The following is a 16,882-nucleotide window of genomic DNA, read 5'->3' on the forward strand; positions in this document are numbered from 1 at the left end:
GTGTGTTCCGAATGTCTCTGCTTATCTCCAGTTTTATCCTTGGGCGGTTAGCCTAGAGGTTAAAGCGTTCGCTCGTCACGCCGAAGATCCGGGTTTGATTCCCCACATGGGTACAGTTGTGAAGCCCATTTCTGGTGTTCCCAGCCGTGATATTGTTAGAATATTGCTAAAAGCGGAGTAAAACTAAAACTCACTCACTCCAGTTATCCTCGGGTGAACACCCGTGAAGATCCGTGTAAAAATTGATCTTCAGCAACCTATTCTTATCGTAAGAAGCGACCAACGGGATCGGATGGTCGCACTGGATTGTCTGGTCCAAACTCGATTATTTACAGAACTCCATCATATAGCTGGAATATTGCTGACACGGGCGTTAAACAACCAACCAACCAAACCAAAGCCCCTTGATATTGCTGGAATGTTGCGAAAAGCGGTGTAAATAAACTCACTCACTCCAGTTATCCTGTACGTTGAAAAGTCTGCCTTTGTGTTACACATCTGTGTATTAAGAATATAAACGCTTGTTGTCACTTATAGTATGACCAGAAATTATTGAGAATTTTAGGAATATGTTTAATTGGATTTCTAGTATAAACAACCTTGACCAGCTATCAAGTGCTTGGTTTCATTCAAGAGAGACAACTCCGTTAATCCTTTTTCATTAGTTTGTGAAGAGTTATGCCACTTTGTTTACTGCTAGCAGATGACATTTTCAGTGATCCTCAGTATGGATGATTTAGGGAAGAGGAAGTTGATTTTAGAGTATTATAACAAGGACATCAGATCAGCTAAAGTGATTTCAAGTAGAACAGGCATCCCTTTGTCCACTGTTTATCGTGTTTTGAAAAATATTGCAAATGGATATGGCATTGAGCACCAGGGAGGCGCAGGTAGGCCCAGAAAAGTGACTGTCGGTGACAGGAGGCGGCTTGGTATTATTGTTTCTAAAAACAAACGAAGGAGTTTAGAAAACTTAAGGCTGGATATGATTGATAGAGGAACTGTGGCTGTCTGTAAGAAGACAATTAGAACTGAGCTGCATGCAATGGGTTGGCAGAAAAGTCGAGGAATTCCATCACCGATCATGAAACCTGAACAAAAGGAGCGAAGGTTGAACTGGTGCTTACAGCATAGAAATTTTAACTGGGACAATGTGATTTTCTCAGATGAAAGTTCTGTGTGGCTGTTTCCTAATACACTGAAATTCTGGACCAAACAAACTGAAAAACCTTTGTATCAGCGCCCAAAGTACAGTCCGAAATTTAACTTGTGGGGTGGCATATCTGTGTTAGGGGCAACGCCCCTCTGTGTATTTGAAGGGAATATGAACAGTGAGCGGTACACATATATTCTCGAGGGACATTTATTTCCATCTGCTCACGTGTTCTATGGAAATGTTTGGATTTTCCAGCAGGACAACGACCCCAAAAATCGTTCAAAGCATTCACAGGCGTGGTTTCGGACCCAAAATATGACATTATTAGATTGGCCAAGCTATAGTCCTGACCTAAATCCAATAGAAAATGTTTGGGGACTTATGAAGGAAAGTGTCAATAAGAAAAATCTGACAAATATTGCTGAAATGAAAGAAGAGGTGGTCCGATATTGGGACAGCATGGACCACGACTTTCTAACTTCTTTGATCAGTAGTATGCCCCGCCGCATTGAAGCCTGCATTGCTGCCCATGGTGACTTGACAAAATACTAGCTGTACACCTGTCTTTGAATCTGGGGTTATGTTCTGCTAATATTCACATTTAATACGTGAGTAATGAGTGAAAAAAATATTAAAAATTACAATCTTACATTCTCAATAATTTCTGGTTGTACTGTAATATGTTATGTTAGAAGATTTCTTATATACATCATATGTCACGTAAAAGTAATGCATTTAACTTCGAGAGGGTGCTGTCGTTAAAATATCTACATTCATTCAGGTACATTAAATAAACATGATACCGTTCTAAGGTCAATCTCACCAGAGACCAACCCGTGAAGATCCGGATTAGAATTGATCGTCAGTAACCCATGTTTGTCGTAAGAAGCGACCAACGGGATCGGGTGGTCGCGCTCGCTGACTTGGGTGACACATGTTATCGTATCCCAATTGCGTAGATCGTCGCTCATGCTGTTGATCCCTGGGTTGTCTGGTCCAGGCTCGATTATTTACAGACCGCCGCCATGTAGCTGGTATATTGCTGAATGCGTCACTCACTCACTCATGCACTCGCTCGCCAACCCACTCACTCACTCACTCACCGGAGACAATAAATTAATTTATGTTCTCTGATCTCACCAAACAGCATATATGTATGATATCGACAGGCTGCCCGGTTACATGGGGTATAGTTCATAGTAAACAGGCTTGTTGGGATGTTTATATTTTATACACACCTGCATTTATCAACATAATACCCCCTTTCATACGTGTTCTCATTTATTTTATGACATCGCCCAAACGCGTCTGACATTGTCCAATCAAATATCAAGTTATGAATAACCACCATTGAAAAATGAGTGGTTAAAGATTTATATTTAGAAACAAGGGAGGTAATTCATAAACAGGAAGTACGCAAACAAACATGGCGTGAAGTATAAAACATCAGTTGCCAAAGATATATGTGAAGATTATGGAGTTCCTACAGCATTTGGCAGCATCTTTAAAACGTGGAAGGACAGCGGAACTGCCAGCAGGTATTCCCAGTATACACATGGATTCGTATTTGAGTTGTGGTCAGTTGGAAATAGTGTAACCTCGGCTTGTTCATCTTGTTTCGGTAGTGCTGAAACTCAACTGCCCGGTAGTGTCTGGTGTCATTATTCTCATAATCATCGTTAGAGTATGTTACAAGTACTAACATAGTTCATGATCGATGGTTTAAATGTAGATACTAACTGACTACATGCATAGTTGCGTCCTTCGATAACACTAAGTACCTATGATTGTTAGTTCGAACCCCGGTCCACTGCCACTGTATAGATTTCTAAATTCTTGGTACGGCGGTGGGGTAGCCTAGTGGTTAAAGCGTTCACTCGTCACGCCGAAGACACGGGGTCCATTCCCCACATGGGTACAATGTGTGAAGCCCATTTCTGGTGTCCCCTGCTGTGATATTGCTGGAATGTTGCTAAAAGCGGCGTAAAACCATACTCACTCACTCTAAATTCGGGGGTTGTACCTGTACACTATATCAGTGCCCATGGTTTTCACTAAAGAGGTATACGTCTAGAAACTTTCATCTCTGCTGGCTTGAGTTTATTAAGCTTACATGCCATGATTTGACAGGACTAGAGTGCAGTTTACATCTCTCACAATCACCTGGTTATAACACCCCCTCTGTCTACCTGCATCGTTAGCCTAGCACCTCGCAAGTGGCATTAAGACCTTTCTTAACCCCCTGGATGCCGAGTTTTTTTGCAGGCGCACATTTTCATACTTTTTAAAAAGTGATGGCTGCGCGAGAATTGCGCTCACGTCGTCCTGGATCTACGTACGGCTATAAAATTACTCAGAAATGTAGAATATTAAATTTCCTATCCGTTGGTATAAATATTAGTGCAATTATCTCGGCGGTTTGAGAAATAGACTTTGCCAAATGTTGTCCAAATTTTTGTTATGCATTAAAAAACAGTAAATTTCTCCGCTTTTTATTGCGCACCGATAAAAGCACCGTGCTACGAATTTTTTAAATGGCATCTTTATGGAAAGTGTGAGCGAAGAAAATACAGCCTGATATCTGATCGACATAAGTGTATATGAATTGGCTTTATGTCTTTATGCATAACGTTATACGCTCAATGACTCGCAATAAATGTCAAAAATGGATTTTCTTCTATGACGTCAAACGACGACAGAGAGGCAATACACGTATAATGATAAGGGGGCATAACTCCGTTATGCTTAACACTAGGTCAATGTTACTCAGATCACATGGAGAGAATTTGTTGTGGATACGGACACTATATTTTTACTATTTTTTGTTCTCGATGAACCAAACTATTCCAATTCAAAGTTCCCCAATGTGAGCGGATACGCTTTGGTAGTTTCACAATTTATTAGAAAAGATGACAACATACTACATGTGGAAGTACGTAAAAGCGATTTGGATGGCCCTATCCGACATATAAGTTAGTTCTTAGATTCCTATATTCTCCTGTTTGTGAAGATGTATTTTGACTAATTTTGCATCGTTATTACCAGAGTACTAGCCATATCTTTAAATGTAATGAAATTGCTGACATCATTGCTTGTTTTATGCATTTTTAGACGTCAGAAAAAGACGACATTGGTATGCTGATTAGTATATTTCTCACCTAATTTCCATTAATTGTATAAAAGGTCTCGACTTCTATGTCAGAAGTTAACACTCTTTAGTTAAAACATAAAATGACTGATTTTTCCATTTAAATAGTGTCCTGACAAGAATTAGACGGTTTGACTGTGTATCTTATTGTGTGCAACACGCGCACCCGTTTGGCATCAATTCAACGTAAATGAAAAATAATATTTCACAACACACGAATATTTTGTTTTGGATAAGACTTTTCTTTGTTTATGATTATGTAGCTATTTCTCTTCATAAGTATGCAATGAAAGATGCACAAAGATAGCTTTTTATATATGGAACTATATTTTAGAATATGGATGTAAGATTTGTCCAAATTAAGACATGACATGGTTTATGTATTTTTAAACAATTTTCGTATAAATATAGTTAGAGTTTGATATCCTGTCATTACAATATGTTTTAATCGAATATGAATTGATTATATTATCGAAAACAACGATAGTGAATAATAAAACGTTTCCGACAAACGCGCACCTGGCCAATTAATATACATCATTGTTTTGTCTATAAAAAGACACAAAAATATGCAATGAACTAGACAATTCCTTTAAATATATGTGCATATACATTTCATAACATATATAAATCATTTTCATTAATATTATCAGTTTTACTTATAAGGTAGAATTAAATTGCTGTTCATTAACCTGTTCATATGAAACTACAATAGTTAGTCCCAATGCATTGAATATTGTACATCATATGAACTAAAGTAGTTACAGTTACGTTTGATCTTCTAACACTTGTGTAAAGGTTTGAAATATGGTGTACTGCACTAAATGTGTCAATTTCTTATGTAAATATTATTCAAACAATCGAAAACTTTCAAAAAATAAAACACCGTAAAACCTATATGCACATATGATATGATATTGAACAAGGCTAAATGTAGATACTGAAGTCAGTTTCATGAAAAAGTATCTGAACTATACGAAAATATACATCATAATACTGACAGTGTAATCGGAAGGATTTGGCGATTGTGTTTACTCTTGTTCAACCGACCTTCACCTCAAAGAAATTGCCTAATATGTACAACAATGTTGACGTATGACATCACTACCGTTGACCGATTTCGTACAAAATGGCAGCTTTGCTGACACGGGTACACCGGATTTTGCGAGGACGTTCCATTGATTCAGGGATCGTCTGTACATAAATATGAGATGTAAATAATCAGAATGATTATGACTAGCTGTGTATTGTTATATGTTTTTATCGTTTTCATTATAAGTAAGAGAAGAAGCCAGAAATGCAGATAATTACCGTTGTCGTTCTGTGTGATTTTGCATCAGTCATGTCGTCATGCTTCGCTGAAACTTTGACAATTTCTTATGAATTATCAAATCATTGCATTGTATCTATTTATAATTTCCTATTTCTTGGTACTTTACTCTTCCCATACATATTACAAAGGTATTGAGCCATTGCAAGCAATGAATAGACGGATAAATGTTGGAAAATTTCAGAAAATGCTATGCATTTGTCTTTGTTTACATTTCAAACAATGGCAGTCTTTCGAGCACAGCGTTCGTTTTCACACTCAGTATGTTTCGTCTCATTTCATCTAGACAGTTGGTATTGGTGACAAAGACCAGTTGCAATTTGATTCTAAAATGTATGGGGAATTCAGTGATGCATTTTTCGAAGCTGAATAGGAAATATACATGATGTAATAGGCATCTCAATACCGGCCTTCGCGAAACGTGATTTTGTAAACACTATCCAATATGGCGGAAAGCGCTCTACAGCGTTCGTGTTAGTGTATTTTCGAAAACATCCCAACCGATTCTAGATTCATCGGCAACGTTTCAGAATTATCATGAGCGATTTCATATAAAATTGATATCAGTGATCATGAATATGTTATTTTTGAAATTCAATACTCCCAGTAATTATCCAATTTTCACATTTCAAAATAACAGCAAATAACGCTGTGAATCGCGGTTTCGTACTGTGTCAAAAATGGCGACATTTTCTATGAAACCTATTTTGAAAGGTCATTTTCAGCACTTGAGCTTTGTCTGAAATAATAGTGGATGGTATCAAGAAACAGGAAATTTCCCACAGAATTCGAAACTGTGAAGTGTATTTGTGTGCGTGGGATATTTTGATGTATATTGGACTTCAAATTGAGGGTTGAAGGGGAAGGACATATATGTCCCTGTGGCACCCAGGGGGTTAAGGTGCTGACATGTTATTATTAGCAAACTTTCCCTCGGGATCTGACAGTCTGACATCTCTTGACTAGCATATTTACCTTTGCTATCCTTAGCATTTGCTTAGGGAGCTGAAATGTCTTTACAATTAGTCACCCCTTTACAATCCTTATGGAAAGGGTTTAGAGGTTAGTGAGTGAGTTGGGTTTTACGCTGCTTTTAGCAATATTCCACAGAGCTCCAGATAAGATTTAGCTCATGTGGGTACTGTACCCACTGTATTTTTTTAGAGTGGGTATTATTAATGTTGAGTGGGTATTTCATTTTCCGTTACCCACTGCTTTCAAACATGTGCGTATTTCAGTCATTTACTCACCTAAGTATTATGTGACTGAGTAAGTTTACTAAGCAGGTATGTTCTGCCTTATGACTATGTCATACCTAATCAAAACCGACTTAAATATAATGGAAATGAGTTCATAAAAAATCACTCATCCTAAATGGACAGTACAGCACTTGTCCTATACTAACAGTACAACTTGATAGCAATTGATGTCTTTTTTATATTACGCAAGCGATTTTTATAAATATATTCCGTACGCATTTGTTTTAAACTTTTTGCGTATCTCATGATCTAACATTTTAAATGCGTAATTGGTATGCAACAATTATTTTTCAATCCGTAATTGGAAATTTTATATGCGTATTTTACCCGGATACGCAGCTTATCTGGGCCTCTGATTCCAGCAATTTCACGGCGAGGGATCCCAGAAATGGGCATCACAGATTCTACCATTTAGGGAATCGAACTTGGGCCTCGGCATGACAAGCGAACACTTTAGCCACTAGGGTACCCCACTGTCCCATTTCGAGGTTAGGGCTGGCTACATGTCTTACCTTATGTCAGTAATAGTCCAGGTATGTCAAGTCTGAACACTCCCTGTCGCTCAGTTGTAGTAGTGCATTGGTTTCTTACATCACTATAGTGCGTTTGGCTCAAAAGCGGACCGATGAATTGCAATCTAACTCAAAAACTAATAAACATATAATACTCAATGAAACGCTGATCATAATCAAAATATCAGACCAACTCTATGATTTGTTTGCAGAATTTATGTCCTAAAATTAAAAAAGTTGTTTAACAAACTATCATTAAAATATTGACACAGTTCACTATTTGTTACGAGGGAGGAGTGCAGAGAAAGGGACAGCCAGGTGTTAGAGAAGCACATGCACAAGTGCCGACAAAGTTATTGATTCATTAACCTGTGCTGTGCCGTCTCCATCCTTTCTCGCACATCCGGCTGTCCCTTTCTCTGCACTCCTCCCTCGTAACAAATAGTGAACTGTGTCGATATTTTAATGATAGTTTGTTAAACAACAACTTTTTTTTGGTGGAGGTGGAGGTGGTGGTGGTGGTGGTGGTGGTGGTGGTGGTGGTGGAGGTGGTGGTGGTGGTGGTGGTGGTGGTGGTGGTGGTGGTGGTGGTGGTGGTGGTGGTGGCTGAGGTGGAGGAGGTGGTGGTGGTGGTGGAGGTGGTGGTGGAGGTGGTGGTGGAGGTGGTGGTGGAGGTGGAGGAGGTGGTGGTGGTGGTGGTGGTGGAGGTGGAGGTGGAGGTGGTGGTGGTGGTGGTGGAGGTGGTGGGTGGTGGTGGAGGTGGTGGAGGTGGTGGTGGTGGTGGTGGTGGAGGTGGTGGTGGTGGAGGTGGTGGTGGTGGAGGTGGGAGGTGGTGGTGGGAGGTGGTGGTGGTGGTGGTGGTGGTGGTGGAGGTGGAATTGGGTTTAACGTCGTGCTTGAGAATATTTCACTCATATGACGACGTGCATGCGTGTGTATGTATATGTGCGGCTGCTTGTACTAGCCCAGACTGAAGCTGGTTTTATAGTGCTAGCCCACTGAGATACCATGCCGCAGTGAAGCATGAATACCCCACTCAGACACATTATACTGACTCCGAGCCGACCAGTCCTTGTTGTACCCATTAATGCCGAGCGCCAGGCAGGGACCAACAAGTACCATATTTTAACGTCTTTTGGTATGACGCGGTCGGGGATCGAACCAGCGACCTTCCGCTCTCCGGGCGGACGCTCTAACCACTAAACCACGGAGGCGGTCGGCAGCACTAATTGGATTTGAAAGAGTGCACCTGGGAAAGTGCCCTACCACCAAATATGGCTGGGGTGCAGTTTCAAACCCAACTCACTAACCAATGATTACAGAAATGCAATAAAGTATATTGTGACTTTGAGGAGGTCAGTAGTATTCTTACACCACTTTATGGATTATATTTGTATCGTACTTGGGCAAAACTACAAACGATTTGCCAGATTTGGACCAACTTTCAGATTCAGATGAACAAGAAATATCAATATTACTATCAGACATATTACTAAAGCATTTTGACACGAGTTGTCTACGATTTTATTCATGAAAGAATGAGTACACAATCTTTCTATTTCATACATATTCAGGACATTTTACTTGTTCAGTGGTGAAGGTGGGACACTGTTGGCCAAGTCGACTAACAGCCTTGCAATTTGCTGTGCGGAGGTGCATCCCTTTATGATGCCATAAATCTGTGATTGTACTAATTGTAGATTCAAGTTCCTGTTTATCCAGATTATGTTTCTAGTTGTGTCAGCACTATACCCATGCTGCTTCCCTTACTCCCATATCCTGTGTGAAGCTTATTTCTGGTGTCCCTCCTGAAATATAGCTAAAAGCAGTGTAAAACTAAACTCACTCACTAGTCCCACATCAATATGCCTCATTATTCTATGAATAGAGCACTGTTAAAAGCAGCATTAAACCCAACTCACTCACTCACTCACAGTGTTTTGGCTCTCCAAGGCCAGGGTGTGATGACACATTATGTTGTTACTATTATAATTACTACATATCCAGCCTGTGAAGATCCGGGTTAGAGTTGGTCTTCAGCAACGCATCCTTGTTGTAAGAGACAACTAACAGGATATAGGGTGTTCAGACACTTTGACTTCGTTGACACAGTCACATGTCATCGTATCCCAGATGTGTAGATCGATGGTCATGTTGTTGATCACTGGATTGTCTGGTCCAGACTCGATTATTTACAGACCGCCACCATATAGCTGGAATATTGCTGAGTGCAACGTTATACAACAAACCAACCTCTGGTGTCACTGACCCGTGAAGGTCCGGGCCGGGTTAGAATGAGCGTTCAGTAACCCACGCTTGTCGTAAGAGGCGACTAACGGGATCGGGTGGTCAGGCTTGCTGACAATCACATGTCATCGTATCCCAAATGCGCAGATCGATGCTGATGCTGTTGATCACTGGATTGTCTGGTCCAGACTCGATTATTTACAGACCGTCGCCACATAGCTGGAATATTGCTGAGTGTGGCGTAAAACTAAACTCACTCTTTCACTCACTCTGGTGTCACCCGCTGTGATATTGCTACATTATTAGGAGAAAAGATTGCTTAAAGCCAGGGGCACTCCGGTAGAGCCACGTTTTTGGCACAGATTGTATAAACATATATGTATGATAAATGATAAATGTATGCTTTTGCCTCCTAATGCTGGATATATATGGCTGAGACAGCCCATTAGCCTGTTTAGAATTGTGATGCCTAAATTGTATGTGTACTTTATTAAGAAAATAGTAATGAGGGATGAGACAAGAGTCAGTTTGAAATTTATCCATCTGGGCATCTCATATCAAGAATATTTCATTCAGATTTGGGTTTGACTTTGTTTGGATTTCCCAGGATATTGGAGATATTGATGGTTTCATTTCTGTTTTTAAACAGAGATTGTCTGATAGTCTTTTACGAGATTGGTACTCATTCCTACATAATACAACCAAGTGTTCTAACTATATACTTTTCAAGTCCCTCCTGAATATTGAAACTTATCTCAGTTTAGATATTGACCCATATTTAAGAACAACAAAATAACAAAATTTAGATGTGGTATATTTAAACTTAGTTCTGAGAGCGGTAGATCAATGTCCCTTATGATTCAAGATTCTGTCCTTTTTGCCACAAAATTAATATTAATTTAATTGAAGATGAAATACATGTTTTACTTTATTGTAAAGCCTACCTAGATATAAGGAATAAGTTTCTGGATAAATATTTAAAACATCATATTTCATAACACAGCTTTATAAACAACACAGCTTTTTAGTGTCTTCAACATAAATAATATAAATAATTTATGCCTATTTTTATATAATGTTGGGAAAATAAGAGATTCTGATGTTTTTATGTAAAATCACATGTAACTTCTTCATTTTATCATATCTATGAATGTATTTTGGGCCAGTAGCCTATTATTGAATAAAATGTCTGTATATCTGTCTGTCCATCTGTACTTTATTTCTGTAAGTTAGGGAAATGAATGTTAGATCTTAGACATGTTGAACAATAGATGACTGATGGCCCTTGATAGAATTACCTTTACAACTGTGAGATAGTATGAATTTCGCTTTGAGTAAAACTATGCTCTCGACTTAGGCTTAAGCTTTTATGACAGCTAGACCATTATCAGGAAGCTGTTTTTCTCTGTAAACATGTCAAAAGATCAGCTCATCAGCATATTGTCCTTGTTTGGAAGCCATGCCCTCATAATATGGGTCTTTTATCAAGTTTTCATTCTTTCAGATGACAAAGCAGCCTTTTACACCATTATGCCAATGGTGATTGCCAATCAACACAGGTATGATATTATTGTACATTGTTATGTGTTCAAAATCAGTAAAGTACCTTGTCTAAACTTAGCATATGTTTATGATGGGTGCCACCAGTGGGGCAGGATACGCTCACTGTTTCTCAAACACTTGGTATCATCACTGTTTCATAGTGATTCATAAACGCATGCTCTGTCATCGTATCGCATGGTGACAATCACTGGATTGTCTGGTCCAGGCTTTATTTGTTTACAAACAACATCATACAGCTGTAATACTGCTGAAACAAATATATACTCATGAAATAGTCACAGTTGTACAACCGACTCTGCTTTTAGCAGAGATTTCTCTTATGGATATGGAAAGGGTTTTGTCGCTTCTATCAGTGTATTTTAAGCATGGAAGATACATATTTTCTTGAATTTCAAATCAACCAACCATGAAGACGTGTTTGATATTTGACATTATTTAAACTGGGTGCCTTGCAAAATTGTTTAATTAACTGGTAATCAGTCATTTTTTGTCTGTGTTGTTTAGAAATATGTTGGTGTCTTCAGGGGTGGAAATAACTCTAAAATTGCTAGTGTACTCCGGTACAGTGGCACATGTAAAATCACTTTCCCTGATAATTTTTCCACTATACCGGCCGATTTTCTTGTTGATTTTTTACATAAAGAACATAATTAACATTGGAAAGTCAACTAGACACCGGTTCAGTGTGATATACAAATTTGCTTGCCCGACAGAAAAACACACTGGACTGGGGCTTGGGAATGGGTTATTTCCACCCCTGGTCTTACTGAAACACCTGGAAACAGTTATGGCACTTTGTTTGGTTCACTGTACCATGTTTATCATATAAGTATACAGTCTGAGAAGTAGCGTGTACACAAGATTGCCTGTTATTAAATGTGCTTGAAGAAGGCTGTACGATGTACACTTATTCAACAATGGTCAAACCTCGCTTTCAGATCAGTGACCGATTTGCTCTCTGGCTCGAAGTTTGACGTCAACTATGCCTGTGGAAGAGCAAGACGGACATTGCTCCATGTTGCAGCAAAGTAAGTTGTCTCCCGCAGCTTTACTCTGTTACAATGCCTGGAAGAGCAAGACGGACATTGCTCCATGTTGCAGCAAAGTAAGTTGTCTCCCGCATCTCTACTCCGTCACAATGCCTGGAAGAGCAAGACGGACAATGCTCCATGTTGCAGCAAAGTAAGTTGTCTCCCGCATCTCTACTCCGTCACAATGCCTGGAAGAGCAAGGCGGACATTGCTCCATGTTGCAGCAAAGTAAGTTGTCTCCGCATCTTTACTCCGTCACAATGCCTGGAAGAGCAAGACGGACATTGCTCCATGTTGCAGCAAAGTAAGTTGTCTCCGCATCTCTACTCCGTCACAATGCCTGGAAGAGCAAGACGGACATTGCTCCATGTTGCAGCAAAGTAAGTTGTCTCCCCGCATCTCTACTCCGTCACAATGCCTGGAAGAGCAAGACGGACATTGCTCCATGTTGCAGCAAAGTAAGTTGTCTCCCCGCATCTCTACTCCGTCACAATGCCTGGAAGAGCAAGACGGACATTGCTCCATGTTGCAGCAAAGTAAGTTGTCTCCCAGCATCTCTACTCCGTCCACAATGCCTGGAAGAGCAAGACGGACATTGCTCCATGTTGCAGCAAAGTAAGTTGTCTCCCCGCATCTTTACTCCGTCCACTATGCCTGGAAGAGCAAGACGGACATTGCTCCATGTTGCAGCAAAGTAAGTTGTCTCCCCGCATCTCTACTCCGCCACAATGCCTGGAAGAGCAAGACGGACATTGCTCCATGTTGCAGCAAAGTAAGTTGTCTCCCGCGATCTTTACTCCGTCACAATGCCTGGAAGAGCAAGACGGACATTGCTCCATGTTGCAGCAAAGTAAGTTGTCTCCTCGCATCTCTACTCCGTCACAATGCCTGGAAGAGCAAGACGGACATTGCTCCATGTTGCAGCAAAGTAAGTTGTCTCCCCACATCTCTACTCCGTCACAATGCCTGGAAGAGCAAGACGGACATTGCTCCATGTTGCAGCAAAGTAAGTTGTCTCCCGCATCTCTACTCCGTCACAATGCCTGGAAGAGCAAGACGGACATTGCTCCATGTTGCAGCAAAGTAAGTTGTCTCCCACATCTCTACTCCGTCACAATGCCTGGAAGAGCAAGACGGACATTGCTCCATGTTGCAGCAAAGTAAGTTGTCTCCCGCATCTCTACTCCGTCACAATGCCTGGAAGAGCAAGACGGACATTGCTCCATGTTGCAGCAAAGTAAGTTGTCTCCCGCATCTCTACTCCGTCACAATGCCTGGAAGAGCAAGACGGACATTGCTCCATGTTGCAGCAAAGTAAGTTGTCTCCCGCATCTCTACTCCGTCACAATGCCTGGAAGAGCAAGACGGACATTGCTCCATGTTGCAGCAAAGTAAGTTGTCTCCCGCATCTTTACTCCGTCACAATGCCTGGAAGAGCAAGACGGACATTGCTCCATGTTGCAGCAAAGTAAGTTGTCTCCTCATCTCTACTCCGTCACAATGCCTGGAAGAGCAAGACGGACATTGCTCCATGTTGCAGCAAAGTAAGTTGTCTCCCCGCATCTTTACTCCGTCACAATGCCTGGAAGAGCAAGACGGACATTGCTCCATGTTGCAGCAAAGTAAGTTGTCTCCCATCATCTCTTACTCCGTCACAATGCCTGGAAGAGCAAGACGGACATTGCTCCATGTTGCAGCAAAGTAAGTTGTCTCCGCATCTCTACTCCGTCACAATGCCTGGAAGAGCAAGACGGACATTGCTCCATGTTGCAGCAAAGTAAGTTGTCTCCCCGCATCTCTACTCCGTCCACAATGCCTGGAAGAGCAAGACGGACATTGCTCCATGTTGCAGCAAAGTAAGTTGTCTCCTCGCATCTTTACTCCGTCACAATGCCTGGAAGAGCAAGACGGACATTGCTCCATGTTGCAGCAAAGTAAGTTGTCTCCTCGCATCTCTACTCCGCCACAATGCCTGGAAGAGCAAGACGGACATTGCTCCATGTTGCAGCAAAGTAAGTTGTCTCCCGCATCTTTACTCCGCCACAATGCCTGGAAGAGCAAGACGGACATTGCTCCATGTTGCAGCAAAGTAAGTTGTCTCCCGCATCTCTACTCCGTCACAATGCCTGGAAGAGCAAGACGGACATTGCTCCATGTTGCAGCAAAGTAAGTTGTCTCCCGCATCTTTACTCCCGTCACAATGCCTGGAAGAGCAAGACGGACATTGCTCCATGTTGCAGCAAAGTAAGTTGTCTCCCGCATCTCTTTACTCCGTCTACACAATGCCTGGAAGAGCAAGACGGACATTGCTCCATGTTGCAGCAAAGTAAGTTGTCTCCCGCATCTTTACTCCGTCACAATGCCTGGAAGAGCAAGACGGACATTGCTCCATGTTGCAGCAAAGTAAGTTGTCTCCCGCATCTCTACTCCGGCCACAATGCCTGAAGAGCAAGACGGACATTGCTCCATGTTGCAGCAAAGTAAGTTGTCTCCTCGCATCTCTACTCCGTCACAATGCCTGGAAGAGCAAGACGGACATTGCTCCATGTTGCAGCAAAGTAAGTTGTCTCCCCGTGATCTCTACTCCGTCACAATGCCTGGAAGAGCAAGACGGACATTGCTCCATGTTGCAGCAAAGTAAGTTGTCTCCTCGCATCTCTACTCCATCACAATGCCTGGAAGAGCAAGACGGACATTGCTCCATGTTGCAGCAAAGTAAGTTGTCTCCCCGTGATCTTCTACTCCGGCCACAATGCCTGGAAGAGCAAGACGGACATTGCTCCATGTTGCAGCAAAGTAAGTTGTCTCCCCGCATCTCTACTCCGGCCACAATGCCTGGAAGAGCAAGACGGACATTGCTCCATGTTGCAGCAAAGTAAGTTGTCTCCCTCGCGATCTCTACTCCGGCACACAATGCCTGGAAGAGCAAGACGGACATTGCTCCATGTTGCAGCAAAGTAAGTTGTCTCCCCGTGATCTCTACTCCGCCACAATGCCTGGAAGAGCAAGACGGACATTGCTCCATGTTGCAGCAAAGTAAGTTGTCTCCTCCGATCTCTAATTCGTCACAATGCCTGGAAGAGCAAGACGGACATTGCTCCATGTTGCAGCAAAGTAAGTTGTCTCCTCAAGATCTTACCCGGCCACAATGCCTGGAAGAGCAAGACGGACATTGCTCCATGTTGCAGCAAAGTAAGTTGTCTCCCTGTGATCTCTACTCCGGCACAATGCCTGGAAGAGCAAGACGGACATTGCTCCATGTTGCAGCAAAGTAAGTTGTCTCCGCGATCTCTACTCCGCCGCCACAATGCCTGGAAGAGCAAGACGGACATTGCTCCATGTTGCAGCAAAGTAAGTTGTCTCCCCGCATCTTTACTCCGGCCACAATGCCTGGAAGAGCAAGACGGACATTGCTCCATGTTGCAGCAAAGTAAGTTGTCTCCCCGTGATCTCTACTCCGCCACAATGCCTGGAAGAGCAAGACGGACATTGCTCCATGTTGCAGCAAAGTAAGTTGTCTCCCGCATCTCTACTCCGCCACAATGCCTGGAAGAGCAAGACGGACATTGCTCCATGTTGCAGCAAAGTAAGTTGTCTCCCGTGATCTCTTACTCCCGCTACAATGCCTGGAAGAGCAAGACGGACATTGCTCCATGTTGCAGCAAAGTAAGTTGTCTCCCCATCTCTACTCCGGCCACAATGCCTGGAAGAGCAAGACGGACATTGCTCCATGTTGCAGCAAAGTAAGTTGTCTCCTGCATCTCTACTCACGCCACAATGCCTGGAAGAGCAAGACGGACATTGCTCCATGTTGCAGCAAAGTAAGTTGTCTCCTCGCATCTTTACTCCGTCACAATGCCTGGAAGAGCAAGACGGACATTGCTCCATGTTGCAGCAAAGTAAGTTGTCTCCCCGCGATCTTTACTCCGGCCACAATGCCTGGAAGAGCAAGACGGACATTGCTCCATGTTGCAGCAAAGTGTTGTCTCCCCGCGATCTCTACTCCGCCACAATGCCTGGAAGAGCAAGACGGACATTGCTCCATGTTGCAGCAAAGTAAGTTGTCTCCCGTCTCTCCCCGTGATCTTTACATCCGTCAATGCCTGGAAGAGCAAGATGACATTGCTCCAGCGCAGCAAAGCAAGCGTGCCTGGAAGAGCAAGACGGACATTGCTCCATGTTGCAGCAAAGTAAGTTGTCTCCCCGCGATCTCTACTCCGTCACAATGCCTGGAAGAGCAAGACGGACATTGCTCCATGTTGCAGCAAAGTAAGTTGTCTCCCGCGCATCTTTACTCCGTCACAATGCCTGGAAGAGCAAGACGGACATTGCTCCATGTTGCAGCAAAGTAAGTTGTCTCCCTGCATCTCTACTCCGCCACAATGCCTGGAAGAGCAAGACGGACATTGCTCCATGTTGCAGCAAAGTAAGTTGTCCTCCGCATCTTTACTCCGTCACAATGCCTGGAAGAGCAAGACGGACATTGCTCCATGTTGCAGCAAAGTAAGTTGTCTCCCCGCATCTCTACTCCGTCACAATGCCTGGAAGAGCAAGACGGACATTGCTCCATGTTGCAGCAAAGTAAGTTGTCTCCCCGCATCTTTACTCCGTCACAATGCCTGGAAGAGCAAGACGG

General features: G+C 42.3%; 1 protein-coding gene across 1 annotated transcript in view; it reads left to right on the top strand.

The window, feature by feature from the left end:
* Nucleotides 1-2,571: 2,571 nt before the first annotated feature.
* The window catches only part of LOC124259100 (E3 ubiquitin-protein ligase HACE1-like), a 72,312-nt gene continuing 58,001 nt past the window's right edge, over nucleotides 2,572-16,882 (top strand). The window contains exons 1-3 of the mRNA XM_046693191.1: nucleotides 2,572-2,694; nucleotides 11,157-11,211; nucleotides 12,154-12,243. Coding sequence (XP_046549147.1) covers nucleotides 2,631-2,694; nucleotides 11,157-11,211; nucleotides 12,154-12,243 — 209 coding nt within the window. The 5' untranslated portion in view covers nucleotides 2,572-2,630. The remainder of the gene's footprint in view (nucleotides 2,695-11,156; nucleotides 11,212-12,153; nucleotides 12,244-16,882) is intronic.

Source organism: Haliotis rubra, unplaced genomic scaffold (assembly GCF_003918875.1).
Source record: "Haliotis rubra isolate DU_JTF1 unplaced genomic scaffold, ASM391887v1 Scf71, whole genome shotgun sequence".
Lineage (NCBI taxonomy): Eukaryota > Metazoa > Mollusca > Gastropoda > Lepetellida > Haliotidae > Haliotis > Haliotis rubra.